Source organism: Zalophus californianus, chromosome 7 (assembly GCF_009762305.2).
Source record: "Zalophus californianus isolate mZalCal1 chromosome 7, mZalCal1.pri.v2, whole genome shotgun sequence".
Lineage (NCBI taxonomy): Eukaryota > Metazoa > Chordata > Mammalia > Carnivora > Otariidae > Zalophus > Zalophus californianus.
In genome coordinates, this window is record NC_045601.1 from 110,626,107 (window position 1) to 110,648,249 (window position 22,143).

Below are 22,143 nucleotides of genomic sequence, written 5' to 3' on the forward strand. Positions count from 1 at the left end.
TGTGTTCCCTCTCTTGCTGTCTCTCTCTCTGTGTCAAATAAATAAATAAAATCTTTTAAAAAAAAGTGACAAGACCCAAGTGCAGGAACAGTCACCCACAATTTGGAGGAAGAAAGCAGAATCTAGAAAGGTTTCATGCAACTGGTAGCATTTCAGATGGGCTCAAAGAGTAGGGATACTGGGTAAGGGCACAAGATCATCTTTAGGGGCTTACTTAAAAGGTTTTATACCCTTCAGTTTAATTACCTATAGTGATCTGGTTTCTGGCCAACGGGTAAATACTTCTCTCCCTATCCTACCACCTATCTTTATTCACCTGTTTTCTGTCCCTGACCCCCTCCCCCAGCCCTAAGAAGAATCCACAGTGAAACACTTGTTTGGATCATCCAGGTGGTTTCTACACGCAATGACAAATATCCTTATAAGAAGGAGGCAGACGGAGATTTAAGATAGAAGAGAAACAGGCCATGGGATGGAAGCAGAATCACAGAGAGGATGCTATGTGGCTGTTTTGTTTTTTTTTAAGGTTTTATTAATTTATTTGTTAGGGAGAGCACACACAAGCAGGGGTAGTGGCAGGCAGAGGGAGAGGCAGTCTCCCTGCTGAGCAAGGAGCCCTAATGGGGACTCTATCCCAGGACCCTGGGATCATGACTTGAGCCGAAGGCAGACGCTTAACCAACTGAGCCACCCAGGCGTCCCAATGCTGCTGGTTTTGAAGATAAAGAAAGGGACCATGAGCCAAAGAATGCAGCTCTACATGCTGGAAAACACAAAGGAAGAAAATTCTCCCTTAGAGCTTCCAGAGGGAGTGAGTCTGACATCTAGAATTGTAAGAGAATAAATTTTGCTTTAAACCACCAAGCATATGGCAATTTGTTAAACAGTTAAAAAATTAATAAAACTGGGGACAGAGCTGATTAAGAACCAACACATATCTCATTGTGGTTTTGATATGTATTTCCCTGATGCCAAGTGATGTTGAGCATTTTTTCATTGGTCTGTTGACCATTTGTAGGTCTTCTTTGGAGAAATGTCTGCTTATGTCTTCTGCCCATTTCTTGACTGGGTTATTTGTTTTTTTGGGTGTTGACTTTGATAAGTTCTTTATAGATTTTGGATACTAACCCCTTATCTGATAAGACATTTGCAAATATCTTCTCCCATTCTGTATGGCTAAAATTAACAAGTCAGGAAACAACAAATGTTGGCAAGGATGCAGAGAAAGGGGAACCCTCTTACACTGCTGGTGGGAATGCAAGCTGGTACAGCCACTCTGGAAAACAGTATGGTGATTCATCAAAAAGTTAAAAAGACAGCTACCCCACAACCCAGCATTTGCACTACCAGGTATTTACCCAAAAGGTACAAACATAGTGATCCGAAGGGGCACCTGCACCCGAACATTTATAGCTGCAATGTCCACAATAACCAAACTATGGAAAGAGCCCAGCTGTGTATTGACAGATGAATGGATAAAGAAGATATGGTGTTATACACACACACACACACACACACACACACACACACACACACACACACGAATATTACTCAGCCAACAAAACAATGAAATCTTACATTTGCAATGATTTGGATGGAATTAGAAGGTATTATGTTAAGTGAAATAAGTCAGTCAGAGAAAGACAATTATCATGTGATTTCACTTATATGTGGAATTTAAGAAACAAAACAGGGGATCATAGGGGGAGGGAGGGAAAAATAAAATAAGATGAAATCAGAGAGGGAGACAAGCCATAACTGACTCTTAACTATAGGTAACAAACTGCGGGTTGCTGGAGGGGAGGGGGTGAGGGATGGGGTACCTGGGTGATGGACATTAAGGAGGGCAGGTGATGGAATGAGCACTGGGTGTTATCTGCAAGTGATGAATCACTGAACTCTACCTCTGAAACTAATAATACACTATATGTTAATTAATTGAATTAAAATAAAATAAAAAAGAACCAACACATAGACTCAGAATCTCTGCTTCCTCCAAATTCCAAAGACTTGCTCCTAGATCAAGTTCATTATGTCAGATGGCTTCTTCCCTGAGGTTGAATCTGCTCCTGGAAGCTCTTCAGGCATCATCCTCACCCCCACACCCAGGTCCCCTGACAAATCCACACATCAAATTTAGCAGTGGACAGAGCTTGAACAGTCCTCAGTGGGCCTTAGGCCCTTTGCAAATACTCTTTTGTCAGGTGTCTTCCACCAGTTTCAGACATACCCAGACACATCCTTAGCCCTGCAATGTATTGTCTGAACTCTGAATAACATAAGAAACTCACCCTGAGTCTGAGGCTAGAATTATCCCTTATCCCAGCTTTTTTGACACTCTCGCTGCACTTGTGCAAATCAGTGACAGTTATGCTTTCCTCTCCATTAAACTGTCAATTCTTCCAGACCAGGAGACCAAGATCCCCATTTTCTAATATACATTTGGCATCTAGAATGTTCTAGTCAATGTTTAATTCTTGTAATTCCATGGCCATTGGGGTTTTGGATACACCAGATAGGCTAGTTTGAACATCATCATTCTTAGTACCATAAGTTCATTGTTGAGTGTGTTACCATCTAAAATCTTAGAGGCCTGTAACTCTTTGTTTTTTGAAGGGGAGAAAGAGATTCCCCCCACCCCCTCTCCATTCCTGATACACACTGAATCTTGAATTTAAGAATGAGATTGTCCTAGATTTAAACTCCAGTTTTGCCCCCTATCAACTGTATGCCTTCGAGAAAATTAATCTCTCTAAGACTCCATTTCCTCAGTTGCAAAATTCACATTCTATTAATTGCAAGCATTGAACATTGCCTGGCATGGTGCTTGGCACACGTAGGAAGTGTTCCAAAAATGATATCCACTTATTCTATGACTTCTTCCCATATACTCCTTTTTTTTCTTTAAGCAGAGAGGGTAAGTGTGTTAATGTCCTTTTGGGGCACAATTGGAAAAGTGTATCTGTAAAGAGGGAGCTGACCCACCTTCAACCAGGGCCTAGACTACCTCCAAGGGAGTGAGAGAAGTCATAAACATACATCTTGTTTTTATATAAAATATTGCTATTTTGTTCATCATGGATTTTTTTTTTGCATTGGTTCTGACTTTAAAAAATACTACATTAAGTATTATTTATCTTGATAACCTATTTTTTTGGCACCCATTTCAATTTTGTGCCCAAGGCAATGCTTCATTCACCGGCTCTAATCCTGCCCTGCCTATAGCACTTTGTGCTAGTCACACCACGCTCTAGGTCCTGGACTAAGGCAGGCAGAGAAGCCTGTCGAAAAGACCCAGAATCTTCAGCGGACTTTGAACTAGTGCTCCCCAAGCCCTAGAAGGCATACTGGATCCGAAGGAGCAGAAGGAGCGGACTACAACTTCCAGAAGGCCGCGCGGCGCGGCGCCCTCGCCAGATTGGCTGCGCGTGTCCCGCCCCCGCCCCCGCCCCCGCCCCGCCACAACCGCGAGGTCCCAGGGCGGCGAGCCCAGGGCCCCGCGCTTCCGAAGCCGGCTACCGAGTGGAGTCTCGCCCGGCCAGCAGGCTTCATGGCGGTGAGGCCGGTGTCCCGGATGCTGCAGCGGGTGCTGAGGTCCAGCGTCCGGAGCTGCAGCTCTGGGGCTCCAGTGACGCAGCACCACCCCGGGGAGCCCTCCCAAACTGCTGCGGAGGTGAGCCCGCCCACATCCACACCTTCCCCGGGAAGGGGCTGCAGGCCAGCTGTCCCTGACGCCGAGAAGCACCCAGGCCGGGCTGCGAGGGCCGTTTCTGGAAGGGATCCCTCAAGGGCTTCCTTGGGGGTGGGGAAAGGAGTGGAGGGATACTCTGTAAGCTGCCCAGTCTTACCTGATACCCCAAGGGACGGGCGCTTCTTGGGGTGCTGCTTAACCACCTCCCTGCCCACCCAGCCATGCAACCCCCTTCCAGGTCTGAGTGACCGCCAGACATGGGGAAGCAGGCAGGTAGGACTCTGGGTCCAGTGAATTGTTAATTGTACCCTTCTCAGCCTTGCGGCACCCACCCTGTTTCTTGAACATTGAAAGGTTGTCAGCGTGTGACCAGGTGTTCTTGTGACACCCTGCTTCATAGTGTGACACCGGTTAAAAATGTCACCTTGGTGCCACAGTAGTCACTGGTCACGTCTGTAGTTACAGGGCTCTGTGACTTGCCCTTCACTCTTTCAGTTTCATCTTCGTGTCCTTAGGAGGGCTCAGCCTCATTCTTGAGCAGAAGGGAGCAGGATCCCTGTCCAGATTAGGAATCCCAGTTTTCCTTAAGGTTTGGGATAGGCCCCTTCAGTCCTTGACAGTGCCCCACAGAGTGATTTATGTCATAACAAGTTTTAAGTTTAGTGTTCTTTTGCCCATGTGGTCAGGGAATAATTTTGGGAGAAGCATCTCTTTTTCATTTGGTAAAACCTTTTTTCCAGACCCACCCGGTCATTCTTTTCCCATTTCTTAGCACAAGACCTCACGCCCTGGAAATCATCAGATCTCTTCCCCACCCCCACCGCCACTATTGCTCAACGAGGGGGAGGGCCTTGGCTTAACTTGCTTTCCCTGAGTCTGATCTCCCCTGGATCTTCAGTAATCAGGCCTCATTGCTGGGAAGTAAAGGTTTTCAGTTTCCTTGAACTGGGAACTTCATTGAGGGGAAAAGTAGGAACACAGAATTGCTGAGAGAGCCTTAAAGAATTCAGGAAAAGAGAAGTTTTTTCTTCTCCTGCCCCTAACTTCCTTTGTGCTCTTCAGGAAGGGATCTGGGCCAAGTGACAGATCTCTCTTTCTCTCTCTTTTTTAAAGATTTTATTTATTTGTCAGAGAGAGAGAGAGCGCAAGCAGGGGGGAGCGTCAGGCAGAAGGAGAAGCAGGCTCCCTGCTGAGCAAGGAGCCCGATGCGGGACTCGACCCCAGGACCCTGGGATCATGACCTGAGCTAAAGGCAGCCGCTTAAGCGACTGAGCCACCCAGGCGTTCCCATACTTAGTTTCACAGTAAACCACGTGAGGTCAAGAGTTTGTATTTTCAGGTGATGGGGCTCACCAAAGTTAACTTTCCTGGAGTCACAGAGCTGAAAATAAGGGAGCAGGAGGAACTCAAACTCTAGCCCCTGTGCTCCTGCTTCTTCCTTACAGGGAGAGTAGAATGAGAGGCTATCCCTCCCTTTCCTTTACCCTGTAAGGGGAGGTGTAACTAGCAGGTAAGAACATAGAGTCTGGAGCAGAATGCTGGCATGGGAAGCCCAGGCCTACCCCTGAGTAGGTATGTGAACTTCAGCAAGTCCCTTCACCTCCCAGGGCCTCAGTCTTCTCATCTATAAAATGGGAATAAGTGTCTACTTCATAGAGTGGTTCTAGAGATTGAGTTAGTATATGTTGATATATGTACTTAGATCAAGCTTAACCCACGTAGGTGCTGTGTTATGTACATGTTTGTTGTAGTTATTGTCAGCCTCACCACAATTGACACATGCTGTGCCCCGCTAGTCCCCTCCCACTGAACACTCAGGATAGCCATTCTGTCAGCTCTTTGGTCCTAGACCTCCTATGCTGGACATTCCCTGCCAGGGTTATCCTCAGCAGGCAGTTTGCTCCTCGAGTGTTGGGTGCTTCCCCACCTTTCTAGGTATTTCTGCACGGTGCTGAACATGGTGCTCGGCAGGCAGTGGAGTCAGCAGATAGTTTTGGCTGTTTGAAACTCAAACGAGTGAGGGGGCCACGTGGAATGGTAGAGCACTGGACAGGGAGCCCCAGGTTTTCACTTTCACTCTGTCTCCAATTTCACTTGGCTCCTAGGACTGTCACTTTCCCTCTTTCCAGCCAGAGGGTTGGCCCAGCCCATCTTTACGCCGTGGGGGAGGGCACAGAATGTCTTTAAGAAAATCTCCTGAGGTGAGGCAGGTCTGGGGATCTCTATGGTCAGCCTATTACCGAACTTGCCAGTTGGCAAGAGCAGGAGTGGGGCATTGGGAATCCCTGTCCCCACCTCTCTTCCCGCAGGGCACCTTTCCCTCCACCCTGGGAAGTGCTTGCAGAGACAGAGGGAAAAGCCACTGTTATCTGTTCCTGTGTCAGGGTGTGGGTGTGGGAGAGACATGAGGTGTGAAATGGGAGCTGGCTGTGAGGACAGTGGAAAGTGGGCCTTGGGCTTGGTCAGAGGACAGGTTGAGCGGCTTCTACAGGTGGAAAGGGGAGGTGGTAGGGTGTGGGTTAAGTGGGGAGGTGGGTAGGGGAGACACAGCTACCTGCTGTCCTGATTGGGGTGGTCCACATAACCTCTGCAGGGCTTACCCCAGCACAGAAGCATGACACCCCTCTTCCTTCTTCCCAGGCTCCATGCAGGCTTTGCTGGGACCGCAGAGGGCTAGCCTCAGGTCCTGGGCCTGCTGCCTTGGGGCAGGGGCAGGGGCAGGGGAGAGGGTGACTTTTTGCAGGGCAGAGGCACCCAGTATCGAGAGGGTCACAATGAACAAATGTTGGAGAGGGGGTGTTATGCAGGAAGGAAGTGGATGTAGGAGAAGGTAGGCGGGGACAGTAGGCCTGGCCTGGGACAGTGACACACGAAGGGAAAGAACAACTTGCCGGGTGGTATCTTGAGTTCCAGTCTTTCCTTCAGAATCTTTTCTTCGGTGAAGTGTGACTGTTCATGCCAGGAGCCGTAGGTGTAAAGACCCCACACTTAGGGGGGGATCCAGACTGGGGGCTAGGCGCCTTGCTGGTCTTCTTGTTTAACGTAGATTAATTTTGAGTCACCCCTGGTATACGTCCTCCCAAATAGCAAGGATCCCAAATCAGAGCCACTGATATCTGAGTTTGGAATGTGTTCTTTTTCTCCTGAGTAACCCTATTTATTATACTCTAGAGCTATTTGGGGGCTGGCCTTTGTCATTCAAACCAAATGCCCAGAGTTGGCGACTATGTGGAGGGCGGCATCCCTCCCTTAACTAAGTCCTTTGTGTCCTTTGCACCACCCTTCCCCACCCCCACCCCGTGCCCCAGTCCGCACTGGGCAGGTAGACAAGATACACCTGGTAGCAGATGGTAGGCCGCCTCGTGCCTGGTCATCCATGGTCCTGGAGGAGCTCCAACTCCACTTTCCCTGCTTTGGGGGGTGTGACAGCAGGTTGAAACCCCAGCCTTGGCCCATCTGCCATGAAGCACAGTTGGGCCTTGCAGGACTGACTAGGGGAGCTGGCAAGAGCGGGAAAACTGGTCACAGCACACAAACTAGAACTCCTCCATGAATCTGTGTTTAATAAACCAATATATGTAAGTAGGAATTCTATTAAAACAGCAGCGATCACTTATTGAATACCTGCTGTGTCCTAGGAACTCCTCCAACTGAGTCAGGGAGAATTATTTTCCACCTTTTATGGATGAGGAAACTAAGGCTTCAAGAATTTGGGTGATTTGCTCTACAGCTAGTTAGTAGTAAAGCCGGGCTTGCAGTTAGGTTTACCAATTCCCGGAGTCTGTGCTCTGAACCACAATAACTAGCCCTGGATTAAAATAGCTCCTGATCCTGGTATCTCTGGGCCAGTGGTCCTCAGCCAAGCTGCAGAGTGAAGAGCTGAGACATTGAAAACAAACAAACAAACAAAAAGCCAGGGCCCCATCTTGGAGTCCGAATCTTTGGAGTGGGGCTCTCAGGCCTCAGCACTTCTTAGAAGCACTGCTGGTGGTTTTGATGTGCAAACTGTTGAGAACCACTCTCCTAGGCGAAGCCATTTTGACGGTAGAGACCAGTCCGGAAAAGAGTGACCCCAGTATGACTGGTTTTGCACACATTACCTTTCTCTTCCAATCAAGGACCAGTCTCTTTAGTTCATTGACACAGTGACATACCATGTAAACGGCAGGATTCCGAATCAGGGAGTGGGCTTCCCACACGGAGTTGGGGGCGGGCAGCAGCCTTGTCCAGGAGGGGCTCTGAGGCTGTGAACTGCTTCTGACATGTCCCAGGCCTTCGTGGGTGAGAGGCATCACTGTCCACCCTACACGGTCATGCCCTCTGGGTCCAGGGCTCCTCTGACTGCTGCTATTTTTTCCTCCAGGGTTTTTGTTTTTTTTTTTTAAGATTTTTTTTTATTTATTTGAGAGAGAGAGAATGAGAAATAGAGAGCACGAGAGGGAAGAGGGTCAGAGGGAGAAGCAGACTCCCTGCTGAGCAGGGAGCCCGATGCTGGACTCGATCCCAGGACTCCAGGATCATGACCTGAGCCGAAGGCAGTCGCCCAACCAACTGAGCCACCCAGGCGCCCTCCAGGGGGTTTTTTTAAAGGAAAGGGAAAGATGGAAGAATGAAAGTGGGACATGCAGTGGTGGAGGAGAGAGGAGGCAGGGATGAGGCTTGTTAACATCACAGTGATGAGCTTACAAGGCTGGCCAGGTGAGAGACTGTGTGCGTGTGTGTGGTTCTGCCGGTACAGAGTCTGGACGAATCTGGATAAAGTCACTCTAAGTCTCAGAAGTGAAATCCAGCCTGCCCCACCCTGCCCCCCCCCCAACCAGGGCCACAACAGAGCGTCTGATTATGTTCTTCTTTGCCGGTTACTCCGCTTGCTCCCTGGTTTCTGCTGAGTCATGCTCCTTGGTCCTCTCACTTGCTCCCATTTGGTGCACTTTGACTCCTCCCTCACCCGGCCAACAACCCCCAATATGTTAAGAATAGGGTGAGGGCGGCTGGTGAGGGTCTGGGGTCCGGGGTGACTGACAGATTCCTAAGTTGCAAAGAGCTGTTGATGAAGGATTGGGTGCAGCTCTGCTGGAAATTCAGACTTCCAGGTATCCTATCTCTTGGACTGTGGTGGCCAGTGGGGCTCTTGACTCTGTCGTGTCCCCTGCCCCCCCCCCACCCAGGGCTACAGGTGGAAAGGCAGTGGGGTGAGTAGGGAGGTAGGAAGCACTGTTAGGATTGTAGCAGACAGCAGTTCAGAGAAGTGACCACTGCTTGCTTGTCATGGGACTGTAAGCAGGGTTTCTTGGAGGATGGGGGGACACTGGTGTTGGGGTGAGCAGAGTGAGGTCACTTTTATGCACCCAGGAAAATCCTGGAAGCACCCCCACATACGTTCACCCCTATCCCTTCTATCTCCTGAGTCAGTGGCCCTTGACCCTGGCTGTACTTTAGAATCACCTAGACAGACTAAAAACGTGTGTGCTCAGATATCCAAATTCAGTTGCTCTCCAGTGGAAGTTTTTTCTTAAGCTGCCAGGTGGTTCTGACATGCAGCCGGGGCTGAGGAAGTCATTGAAGGAAATGTTCCTGCTGGGTGCAGGCAGTTACCCCGAGCCTCCGGGGGGCCTGAAGCCTTCTGCTCTCTTAGGTTACAAGATCATGATAATCCTAGGTGTTTACTTGCCAGTTTCCTGACCCCCTTCCCTTGGCTTACCCGAGTGCTTAGCTGTGTTCTTATTTTACAACGGGGTAAATGGGTCTGGAGAAGTCACAGAGCTTTCTCAGGATGTCAGGTCACACCTGGCCCAGAAATCAGTCCAGAGCCCTGTCCAGAGACCTCATGAACGACCTCATGATCGACCTCATGATCGACCTCGTGATTTCTTTGTTATAAAGAAAGGACTTCTCCCCCACCTTGTGCACCACCCCATGTACCTTCTTGGATTCTCCCTTTGCAATAAGAATTTAGACTTTGGACTCAGAAGACCTGGATTTGAATCCTGGTTCTGCCAGTGGTATTCTTGAACCCCATCCAAGCTTCACTTACGGTAATCCCTTATGGGACAGGTGTGGGAATTGAACAGAGAACATTCTTTGGAAACTTGAAGATGTTTTGTAAATGTTGCTTCTATGGAGCAATTTTCTCATCAGTATCCGTTTGACTGAGGGTTGTGCGCTCAAGGCAGGAGATCAGACTAGATCAGACTTGGGGAAACGCTGAGATTGGCTGCCTCCTTTCTCACCCCAGGAGGAGTTTGGGTGAGCCATGCAGGGAGGCTCCAGCAATCTCCTCCCTCTGAGGCGCCAGACAGTGGGTGCTTAATCCTTCCAGCAACAGGTGGGGTGAAGGATGAAGACTGGAGTCATCTCTGCAGGGAGTTAGTGGGTGATCATCCTGGCCCCTCCCTTCTGCCTTCCTAGAGGCTGGTGGCCTCCTTCCTTCTGCAGGCCTCCCTGGTTGTGCTGTCCTTGCCCCAAAAGCCTTCTGCTTGAGGGGAGCCCTCCCGGTGAGTGTACCCTCCCCTCCCCAGCTGGGTGTTGTCCTCAGCCACTCCCGATGGCTTGTTGGGTCCTCCAGGGCAGTGCTGAGGCCCCAGGGAACCCAGCTGACAGGGGGTAGCTATGAGGAGGCACTTGTGTGACACTCACCCCCCAGAGTTAGTGAGTTGGCGTTGAGTTCCTTCTGTCTCCCATTGGGAAGGGAGGGAATGGGAGGTCTGGGTTGGAGACATGGCTCACCGTGTCCCAGGCAGCCACCATCCTGCTCAGTTATCTGTTCCCTCTCTCCCCCTTTCTGGACACACTTACTTGCCATTTGGCATAGTTGCCAGGTGCCGAGTGGCACGTTCTCTCCCACTGACCCGTCCCAGAAATACTGGAGATTTTTGTTCCTGGACAGGCTTCTTTTGAAGGAGGGGGGTGGGTGGTAAGCTGGTGACAGGGAGAGAAAAGGGGCTGGGGGTGGGGCAGTTGTCTCCCTATAGAGATCCTGCTCCCTGGGGCTGAGTTGGGGCCTTTGGAGACAGGTCCTAATCTGCAGGCCTGTTTCCCAGTCTGTGAGTGAGAGGGAGAATCCCAGCCTCCCCCCAGAACTGCAGGGATGGGGGTGGGGGAGGGGATGCCCGATGGGAGCGGGGCTTATGTCCCAGAGGTGGTGGGCTCTCCACGCCCCTCTCCCCCAGCCAGGGCCCAGAGGCCCACGCCTCCTCTGCCCGGCATTTCAGGAGCTGTCCAGACGGAGACAGTTCCTGCGGGAGCACACGGCCCCCTTCTCCGCCTTCCTCACCGACAGCTTCGGCCGGCAACACAGCTACCTGCGGATCTCGCTCACCGAGAAGTGCAACCTCAGATGTGAGTCCCCTTTCCTGGGCCCCTGCCCCCCTGCTGAGGCAGCTTCTGAAGCCTCTGCAACCCTCTGCATTCCTCATCCCAGCATCTCCTCCCACCCTTCTTCCCTGCTTGCCAGGTGAGGTTGTGGGGCAAGATAAGGGTCAAGGTTGAGTTTCAGGATCCTGGGAGCTGAGCTCTACTTGGAACTAGATTTGAGAACAGAATTGCAATGGAGATTGGACCTAAATCTCAGTCTGCAGGGCTCTTCCTCCCCCCCTCCTATTTCGCACGGTTCCCAGCATTCAGGACGTGGCCAGGGGCAGGCGTGGGGGTGCTGGACGCCGCAAGCATGTGAGATACACAGCAGTGCCCGTGCCAGCCACTAAGATGCCCCAGGCCTGTGACAGAAGTTGCTCGGGGCCAGGCTGACATACGGAGTATTCATTTCATAATCATTTATGGAGTGCTCCGGAGGTGTGGCCGCTGCTGGAGGGACTTCCAAAATTTGTCTCTCTCCCTCTCTCCTGCTTTCCATGGTTGCTCCCAATAAGAAATGTATTTACTTCATGGCCCAATAAATACATGTGTGTATGTAGTAAACGTTTAACCAAACAATACTCACTGCGTGCGGTTCTGATGTTCTTTACCTATTCTATCTTAAAAGACCAATTCTGGACCCTTCACTAATTTGACTAAATGACCCTATACTAGATCTCGACCCAGTCCTTGATAAAACTCCCACAGGAGCTAATGTGAGGGGATGGTGCCCCCGGCCCTCCAGGGCTCCCTGCATATGCCCCATTCTGCTACCTCCCCCTGAACAAGTAGTGCCTCAGTTTTCCAACCTGTGAAATGGGACTGGTAACCTGAAATAGGCAGGATGTGAGAGCACTTGTCACTACAGACGAGGGTGACTTTTCACAGGCCTCATGACCCAAGCACACAGGGGTCACTATTTGCCACAGCAGATGGAATGAAAGGGGTGACCAGTGCCGGAAGGAATGGGCCTAGGGCCCAGGCCTGCCAGGCAGACCCTGCCTGGCTACCCCACATGCTGAGGGAATCAGAGTCTTGGCATCCCTCACGTCAGGCCGGGCTCTGCTCTTGGCCTGCTTCATCCTCTTTAACCTGTTCCCTCAGTCTCCCCTCTGAGGGAAGAGGCAGTGTTAACATGCCATAGATGAGAAAGGTGAGGCCCGGAGAGAGTCTGTAGTGTTTGTACCAGCTCAGATTTGGCGAGCTCGTTCCTCACCATTCAGGTGGGGATCAGGAGAGACTTCTGGCCTGGTGGGGGAGTGGGGGTCTCAAGGCACCATGGGCCGCAGTGCTGTGGTCACAGCCTTCCTCCGCGTCCCCTCCCTTCCTCAGGTCAGTACTGCATGCCCGAGGAGGGCATCCCGCTGACCCCCAAGGCCGACCTGCTCACCACAGAGGAGATCCTGACCCTTGCACGGCTCTTTGTGAAGGAAGGTATAGACAAGATCCGGCTTACGGGGGGAGAGCCGCTCATCCGGCCGGACGTGGTGGACATTGTGGGTAAGTTTGAAAGCTGTGGCCACTTCTCCCAACTCCTGCCGCATCCAGCTGGGCTTTGGTATTCATATCGGCAGCTGACATCTGTTCAGAACCTAATGCTCGCTTGGCCCTACCACCTTCTGAGACGGCTACTGTTGTTATCCCCATCTTGTTAGGAAATGAGGCACAATTCAGTAACTTGCTCAAGGTCGCAAAGCTGGTAAGCGCCAGAGCCCAGTGGCTTGCTGTCACATTTAGACTAAAGTCCTCACTGGGGCCTTGAGGCCCATGTGGTTTGGCTTTTGCTGGCCTCTGAGACCTTTTGCCTGCCCCTCTACCTCCGTCCCGCCCCTCCATGCACACCACCAGGCCTTTGGACTCGCTCTTCTCCTAGCCAGGAACACAGGGCACACTGCCTGCCTCGTTCGGGTCTCTACACACATGTCCTCTCCCTGGGGAGGCCTCCTTGACCACTCTCTCCAAAGTACATCCCCATGTCCACACCCCAGCCACTCTCTGTCCCCAGAAGTTGGCAAGCTAGAGCCCACAGGCCTAATCTGGGCCATCAGCAGGCTAAGAATGGTTTTTATATTGCTAAATGGGTAAAAAAAAAAAGAAAATAGCATTTTGTGACACATGAAAATTATATGAAATCAGAAATTCACTGTTTGTTAATAAAGTTTTATTGGAACATAGCTGCACCTGCTGATTTACATATTTCCCAGAGCTGCTTTTTCAGAGCTGAAAGACCATGTGGCCAGCAAATCCAAAAATAGTTACTATCTGGCCTTTTCAGAAAAAGTGTGGCAACCCCTACTCTATCCCCTTCTTCTACCTTATTTTTTATTCATAGCATTTGTCTCATCCACGGATACGTTACTTGGTTGTATGTTTATGTTTCCTTTGTACTGTCTCTTCCATTAACTGGCATGAAAGCTCTCCGAGCTGAGGCAGCTTTGGTTCCCAGCTATGTTCCCATCATGTGGGCACATGCCTGACAGGGAGCTGGTGCTCGCTGATACTTACTGGTTTGAAATGCGATCTCTGAAGTAGGACATTCCTGTATGTGAATGTCGGCTGTGCCTCTTACTAGCGGCATACCTTTGGGCAACTTTTTTTTTTTTTAGGATATTTATTTATTTATTTGAGAGAAAGAGAAAGCATGAGCACAAGTGGGGGCAGAGGCAGGAGTGGCAGAGGGAGGGGAAGAAGCAGGCTCCCTGCTCAGGAGCCTACAGGGGGCTTAATCCCAGGACCCTGAGATCAGGACCTGAGCCGAAGGCAGACGCTTAACTGACAGCCACTCAGGTGCCCCTGCATAACTTTTAAAATCCATTCTAAGCCTCCAGGCAGAGATGAAGTTGACCTGGGCAGGAAATGAGCAGGAAACGCCCAGCACATGGCAAAGCGTTCTGTAAGGGGTCACCCCAGAGGGCCTCGTGCCGTGCCTTGCTTCTACTCCCCAAGGACAGGCAGAGAGAGACCTTAGCTTCTATAGTTATAGATGATGAAATCAGAGGAAAATAAGGCTCTGTGTTGGTTCTGAGCTCCCACCCCTGCTGCTCTGGGTGGGATCTTCCAGGCCTCCGTTCTCTGCTTCATTTGCTGGTTCAGTGAATGTTCTCTGGAGGCTTCTTATATGCCTGATACTGTGCACAAAGGTGACTGAGCTGCAGGCCCTGCCAGGGAGGATCCACAGTCCATTGCTGGAGGCAGCCGCTGGAGCCAGCTGTCTGGTAAGGACTGAGCAACGGGACCCCAGGTGCCGTGGAAGCCCAGAGGAGGTGCCTCAGACAGCCCCTGGTCACGTGACCTGGGATCCTGCCATCATTCCTGTGCTGGAGGAGCTGACCCAGGGGAGCTAACCCCCTGTCCCAGATGGCTCTTCAGAGCTGAAAGCAGCCTGGCTTCCAAGAAAGAGCTGAACCTGCTGAGCCCGGCTGACTGCCAGGCCCAGCCCCCTCATTCAGGCCACATCTGCACTCTGGCATGAGCTCCATCTTAAACCCGTGTTCCATGCCAGGGCCTGTGGGAGAGCAGAGGGATGACTGAGTACAGACATGAGGACACGGGCCTTTCCATAGTAGCCGCTGACCTGCATAGTGGCAGGAATGGAAGCCAGGAGAGTTGGCAGCCCTGTTCCCTCTCTGCCCCTGCCCAACCAGGGGAACTTGTGCAGATTCCTTCCCCACTCTGAACCTCAGTGTCCTCATCTGTGCACTGGCCACTTCAAGGGCCTTTCCTGCTGTGATGGCCCATTTGGTCATGGGAACTGGCTGACCAATAAGGGTTGATCAGCACGCAGATGTTAGGTGGGACAAGGCCCCCACCGCAGTGACCTGCTAAGGAGGATTTACCTCCCACTCCCCAGAGTGCCGGTTGACTGGGAAAGACAGCCCCCCCTTTCCCCTCAGGGCTGCAAAAGAAGACAGCTGTTAGGTTGTGGATTGCTGGGGCGCTGTGCTCGCTGACACTTTGACATCTCTCAGCCTAGCAACTTTGGTCTTGCCCAGAGGCACTTCCTCAGAGCAAAGCTGCCCTGAAGGGCAGGGCTGGGCGGGTGTTAGTGGGGAAACAGGGCTGAGGGGAGGGGAGGGAATAGCACTCAGAGCTGGGATGCTCACCAACATTGTCCCCACCCTCCCAGGTGGGAGTAGCGAGGGACCCCACCCAAGGGTGTAGAGTGAAAGGGTTGCGGGTTTGTCGGAGCCTGCTGTCCCCAATCACTTCGGATCCCTGCCCGAAGCACTGTCCGTCTCAGGCCTGGTGCTGCAGAACTCCCCAGGGGAAGACTGCCCGGCCCGCTCTGGCTCCCCATGTGCCATTTCTGTGATCCCCCTGGGCCAACCCAGACTCCCCAGCGCTTCCCACCCCCCCACCCCCAACCCTGGCTTGTGTGTGCACGAGTTCCTCTACCCCTTCTTTTTCAGCAGAGCTGTCTAGAGCAGGACTGCCCACCAGAACCCTTCTGGCTGGTGGCACTCTTCGCCATCTGTGCTGTGTGACACGGTTGCCAGGGCTCACACGCAGCCTTGGGCACTTGGCTGGTGTGACGGAGGAACTGAATCGTAACTGAATCGATGTAACTTCATTACATCTTAATTAATTGATATTGCCACACACAGCCAACGGCTGTCACGTCGGACAGTGACAGTTTGGGATTTTTGTATTTATCATTCCTTACCTCATTTTTAAAAAATGAGAGAAGTGTTTTTGAACTTGATGAGGACCGTGCCGAGTGTCTTTCAGGGCTTCCTCTTTCCATGCAACCGGACTTCGTACACGTCCTCCTGAGTTGCAATTCGTTCCTTTTCTCTGCCATTCCACTGTGTGAAGATAGCACCCTTTATCCTGCTAGGGAGCGTTTGGGCTGTTTCCAGCGTTTTGACATGTCAAGTAGCACTGTTTAGAACATTTTTTATTCTCGTTCGTGTGTCCTGGAGTGCACTTCCTGTAGGAGTGGGATTGTTGCCTGGTAGAATGGGTGAATGTTTAACTTTGGAAAACAATTTGGCGTTATCTTACAGAGCGTTTGTTCCAGCTTCTTCTGACCCACGTCCTCCTCAGCGCTCAGTATTCTTATTCTGGATTTTTGCCAATTGAATGAGGATGAAATGGTATTTTATTTGGTCTTAATTTGTATTTCCCTGTTTAAGGAGGTCAAGCATCTCTCATCGTGTTTATCAACCCCAGATATCTTTCTTTTCCTGTGTAATACCACCTCCTGTCTTCTGCCCCTCTTTCTCTTCTTTCTGTTGTAATTGTTCTTTCATATTGGTTTGGTAAAAGTTATTTACTTATGTTGCAAATGTCTCTTCCCAGTTTGAAAAAATAAGCAACATTTTGTATAATAATTCTTTTGATCAATGGCAGTTCTTCAGTGGATCAGTTTTGTCCTTTATGGTCAGTGCTTTTTACATCTTTTAAAGGAAACACTTCACTCAAGGTCAGAACAGCTCTCTTGTTTCCACTAAAACAGTTAAAATTTTGCTTTTTGCATATTTAAGTCCTTAGTTCATCTGTGGCTGGTTTTTGAGAATCCAGTTTCATTTTTTTTTTCCATGTGATAGTCATTTTCTCTAGTTCCTTCTTATTGAAGCCTCTGCTTCCTCGATAAATCTGCCATGTGTGCCTTTGTGCATTGTGTGCTGTTCTTTGGTTAGCTTGTCTGTCTCAATGCCAATGTCATACAGCCTTCAGCACTGCAGCTTCACAGGAAGGCCACTACCTGGTCAAGCAGATTCTCTTTATTCTTTAGCAGTCCTTTAGCTATGCTTTGTCCATGGACATTTTAGAATCAGCAAGTTCCATGGAAAATTCTGTTTGGATTCTTTTTTTCTTTTTCTCTTTTTATTGTGTTAAAATACGCATAGCATAAAATTTACCATCTTAACTTTTTTTTTTTGAGAGCAAAAGCGCATGCGCACACATATACACGTGAGTAGGCAGGGTGGGGTGGAGGGAGAGGGAGAGAGAATCTTAAGCAGGCTCCACATCGAGCTTGGAGCCTGATCCGGGGTTCGATCTCATGACCCTGAGATTCTGACCTGAGCCGAAATCAAGAGTCGGGCGCTTAACTGACTGAGCCACTCATGTGCCCCTATCTTAACTATTTTTAAGGAAACAGTTCAGTGGTATTAAGTACATTCACATCCCCACCATCCATTCCCATAGCTTTTCATCTTGTAAATCTGAAACTCTGTACCCATTAAAAAATAATTCCCCAGGGCACCTGGGTGGCTCAGATGGTTAAGTGTCTGCCTTTGGCTCAGGTCATGATCCCAGGGTCCTGGGATCGAGTCTCGCATCGGGCTCCCTGCTCCTTGGGAGCCTGCTTCTCCCTCTGCCTCTCTCTTTCTGTCTCTCATGAATAAATAAATAAAATCTTAAAAAAATAAAATAAAATACCTCCCCATTCTCCACTCTCCCCAGCCCCTGGCAAACACCATTATGCTTTGTCTTTATGATTTGGGCTACCCTAAGAATTTCATATAAGTGGAATCATGCAGCATTTGTCTTTTTGTCTCTGGCTTATTTCATTTAGCATAATGTCCTCAAGATTCATCCATGTTATACCATATTGCAGCATTTCTTTTTAAAGCTGAATAATATTTAGGTATATACCATGTTTTGATAATCCATTCATTTGCTCAACTGGGGTTGCTTCCACCATAATGCTGCTAGGAACATGGGTGTAGAAGTATCTCTTTGAAATTCTGCTTTCAAAGGGATTGTGGAAGTGGAATTGCTGGGTCAGCTGGTAATTCTATTTTTAATTTTTGGAGGGAACACCCATACTCTTTTCCACAGCAGCTGTACCATTTTACATTCCTACCAACAGTGCACAGGGTTCTACTTTCTCCATGTCCTCACTAACACTTGTTTTTTCTGTTTTTGTTTTGTTTTTTGATAGTAGCCATACTAATGGGTATGGGGTGGTATTTCACTGTAATTTCAATTTGCATTTCCCTGATAATTAGTGATGTTGAGCAGCTTTTCATGTGCGTATTGACCATTCATATATCTTCTTTGGAGAAATGTCTATTCAAATCCTTCACCCATTTTTGAATTGGGTTGTTTTGTTGTTGCTGAATTTTAGGAATTCTCTAATATTCTGGATATTAACCCTTTATCAGATACACGATTTAGAAATATTTTTCTCCCATTCTGTGGCTGCTCTGTAGATAGTGTCTTTTGATGCACAAAATTTTTAAATATTCCTGAAGTCCAGTTAGTCTATTTGTTTTGTTGCCTGTGCCTTTGGTGTCACATTCAAGAAACCGGTGCCAAATCCAGTGTCACAAAGCTTTTATACTATGATTTCTTCCAAGAGTTTTATGGTTTTAGGACATACATTTCAGTCCTTGAAGCATTTCAAGTTATTTTTGAATATGATGTTTGGTAAGGGTCCAGCTTCATTCTTTGGCATGTGCATATCCAATTTTCCTAGCACCATTTGTTGAAAACACTGTCCTTCCCCCACTTAATGATCTAGGCACCCTTAAAATCATCTGACCATATATGCAGGGTTTATTTCTGGACTGTATTCCATTGGTGTATATGTCTATGCCAATACCACCCTGTTTTGATTACTGTAGCCTCATGATAGGCTTTGAAACCAGGGAAGTGTGTCTCCCATTTGTTCTTCTCTTTTCAAGATTGTTTTGGCTATTTGGACTTTCTTGAGATTCCATACAAATGTTAGGGTGTTTTTTTTCTATTTCCATAAAAAATGTCGTTGGCTTTTGATAGAGATTGCATTGAATCCTTAGATTTCTTTAGGTAGTATTGTCATGTTAACAGTATTAAGTCTTCTGATCCATGATGCATGTCCATTTAACTTTCATTTCTTTTGGCAATGTTTTATAGTTGTTATTGTAGAAACCTTTCACCTCCTCGGTTAAGTTAATTCCTAAGTCTTTTATTCTTTTTGATATTGTAAATGGAATTGTTTTTGTAATTTTCTTTTAAGAGGGTTCATTGCTTTTGTATCTGTTGGGATTTTAATGCCATTACACCTATATATCAAATTGGTGAGAATTGACATCTTCTTTTGTTCATACCCCCACCTTCCCACAGTCATCTACTTCCTTTGCCCTTCTCTTGGCTCTAGGTGGCTGACCCCTAGGGTCACCCAGGGTGTCCTTGCCTATTGGGTTTCTGGTGCATTTGAGTTTCTGCACAGGGTTTTTTGACAGTAGCTGAATTCCCTCCAGGACTCCCACAGGGCATCCTTGCCTCCATGATGACTTAGTTGGACTCCTAAATTAATTTCTTCTCCATGTGCCTTTGGCCCTAGGCATGGTAATGGATCCCCAATGTTGCTAGTCTGAGTGCTGTACTATTCATTGTTGGAGCCCTTAATTCTGGCCATACCATGGCAAGTAGTCCTTTCATTAAAGTCTTCATTTTAACCATCTGGGATTAATTCTGTTTTATGATAGGATTCTGATGGATAGTATCGTTTTTGTTTTTTTTTTAAATAACACTTTCTAATTGTTTTTGATATATTATAGCATTGATAGGAAAGTTAGGAAAATATGTCTGTTTAGATTCTTTGGAGTTTTCTATACTAGCAACCACATCATCTGCAACTAAGGGAATTTTTTCCCCTTATCTATTGCTTTTAATTTCCTTTTCTTGTCCTATTGCAATATCTAAGATCTCAAGTGTAATTTTGAATAGTAGTAGTAATAGGAGAATGCTCCTAACGTTTCCCCATTTAGAATATTTTTTTTCACAAGTAACTTTAGTCAAATAATGAAGTTCCCTTCCTAGTTTAAATTTTTTTTTAAGTTATGTACTTTTTTATGTATGTTAGGATGATCTATTTTTTTTTTTTCCTGTATGCTATTACTCTGAATGACATTATGGCTTTTCTTATATTACTCCTGTAGTACATCCAACCTAGTCATGGTAAACTGTGCTTTTATCTACTATTAGATTCAGTTTATTGATACTTTAAGTTTTTGCATCTATATCCATGAGTGAAATGGGCATGTAATTTGCCTTCCTCATTCCTGCCTTAACTGATTGTGATATTAGGTTTCAAAGAATGAATTGGGTAGTGTATTAGTCCATTCAGGCTGCTCTAACAAAATATAGATTAGGTAGCTTATAAACAGCAAACATTTATTTCTCATAGTTCTGGAGGCTGAAAATCCACGATCAGGGTGCCAGCATGGTCAAGTGAGAGCTCTCTTCTGGGTCACAGACTTACCCATTGTATGGTCACATGGCAGAAGGAGGTTTGTGGGATCTCTCGTATCAGAGCACTAATGCCTCCACCCTCAAGACCTAATCACCTCCCAAAGGCCCCACCTTCTAACACCATCACATTGAGCATTAGGATTCAACATGTGAATTTGGGGGTGGGGGCAGGGGACAAACTTATAACCACAGCACATAGTATTCCTTCTTATTTTTTCATCTGCAAGAGTTTGTGTTAATCTGTGATAATCACTTCTTTGACAATTTGATCTTACCTGTAAAATTGTGCCTGGTGTATTCTTTGCAGGGAGATTTCTAACTGAGCTTCAATGCCTTTGATAGTTATTACACTAGTCAAATTCTTGACTTCTTTTAGAGTCAGTTTTGGTAGTTCTATCTTTTTTTTTTTTTTTTTAGATATTTGTCATTATTTCTGATTTCAAATTTATTGGTATGAAATTGATAGTATTTTCTTATTTTTTAATCTGTTTTACTTGCAGTTTTGGTTTTTTAAATCTTAACTATGTTTTATTTGTACCTTATCTCTTTTTTGTTTCTTGATAAATCTTGCCAGACATTTGTCTATTGTGCTAGTCTTTAACAAACCAACTTCTGGATTTGTTGAATCTTACTGTATATTTGTATTCTGTTTTATTACTTCTGTCTTCCATCCTGGTGTAGCCTATTGCTTTCATAACATTTAGTTATAAGTAATTTTTATTCTGATTTGTACTTTGATCTATGACATATTTATATACTATTTTTAATTTCTAAATATGTGAGGATTTTTCATTTATATTTTATTATAATTATGTAGTATTTAGAGATCTTATCTATATGATAATTATTCTTTAAAATTTATTGAGGCTTTCTTTCTGACCTAGTATATTGGCAGTTTTTATAAACGTTCTGTGTGTGCTTGCAGAGAATGGTTATTTAATTACTGGACGGGGACATCTATATTTGTTCATTGGATCCAGCTTGTTAATTTTATTGTTAAGACCTTTGGCTATCTCCATTTGCTGACTTTCTACCTGTTTGGCTTGCCAATAATAAATAAGTGGGTAGACTTGTTAATTTCTCCCAGAGGTCCCATTTGTTTTTACTTTATATATAGTAGAGGTGATTTTATTAGGTTCATATGTGATTAGAATTGTTATGTCTTCTTCATGAATTGGATCTTTTATCACTATGTAGTAGCTCTCTCTATAATGATACTTTGGGTCTTTAAGGTCTATGTATTTTATTTTACTGAAGTTATATCAGCTTGCTTTTGACTCTAGTAAGACCATTGTATCTGGCTTCACCTTTTTACTTCAAACTTTTTTATGTTCTTATGCTTTAGATCTGTTATGACAGCCCATAGCTATTACTTGTGTTTCTTTTGTCAAATTTGACAGTCTCTGACCTAACTAGTGAGTTGATTCTAGGTAACTTTAATGTAACTATTGAAATATTTGGACTTGTTTCTATAGTCTTTTATCTGTCATACTTTTTCTATGTTTCTATTTCCTCCCTTTTGGCTTTTAAATAAATGATCCCTCCTTCTTCTCTCGAACAAGACAAGTACTGTAACACACTCTCAGGTCCTTGATTTTGTCATCCCTCACTCCACCCTTACTGTTGATATTTTCTAGAATTTTATCTCTAGGTTATTAGGACTAAGCTGCCCATCTGTGTCTCTCTTTTATTTTAATTTAAAAAAATTTTTTAAGGATTTTATTTATTTTTGAGAGAGAACACACGTGCAAGCACAAGTTGGGGGAAGGGGCAGAGGGAGAAGCAGACTCCCTGCTGAGCAAGGAGCCCCATGCGGGACTCGATCCCAGGACCCTGGGATCATGACCTGAGCTGAAGGCAGACACTTAATTGACTGAACCACCCAGGCACTCCCTCTTTAAAAAATTTTT

At 47.1% G+C, this 22,143-nt stretch overlaps 1 protein-coding gene across 3 annotated transcripts in view; it reads left to right on the forward strand.

The window, feature by feature from the left end:
• The first annotated feature begins 3,459 nt into the window (after positions 1 to 3,459).
• Positions 3,460 to 22,143, forward strand: part of MOCS1 (molybdenum cofactor synthesis 1) — a 36,907-nt gene continuing 18,223 nt past the window's right edge. For all 3 annotated transcript variants that reach the window (XM_027601368.2, XM_027601369.2, XM_027601370.1), the window contains exons 1-3: positions 3,460 to 3,673; positions 10,903 to 11,029; positions 12,377 to 12,544. In XM_027601368.2, the coding sequence (XP_027457169.2) occupies positions 3,551 to 3,673; positions 10,903 to 11,029; positions 12,377 to 12,544 (418 nt within the window). In that variant the 5' untranslated portion in view covers positions 3,460 to 3,550. The remainder of the gene's footprint in view (positions 3,674 to 10,902; positions 11,030 to 12,376; positions 12,545 to 22,143) is intronic.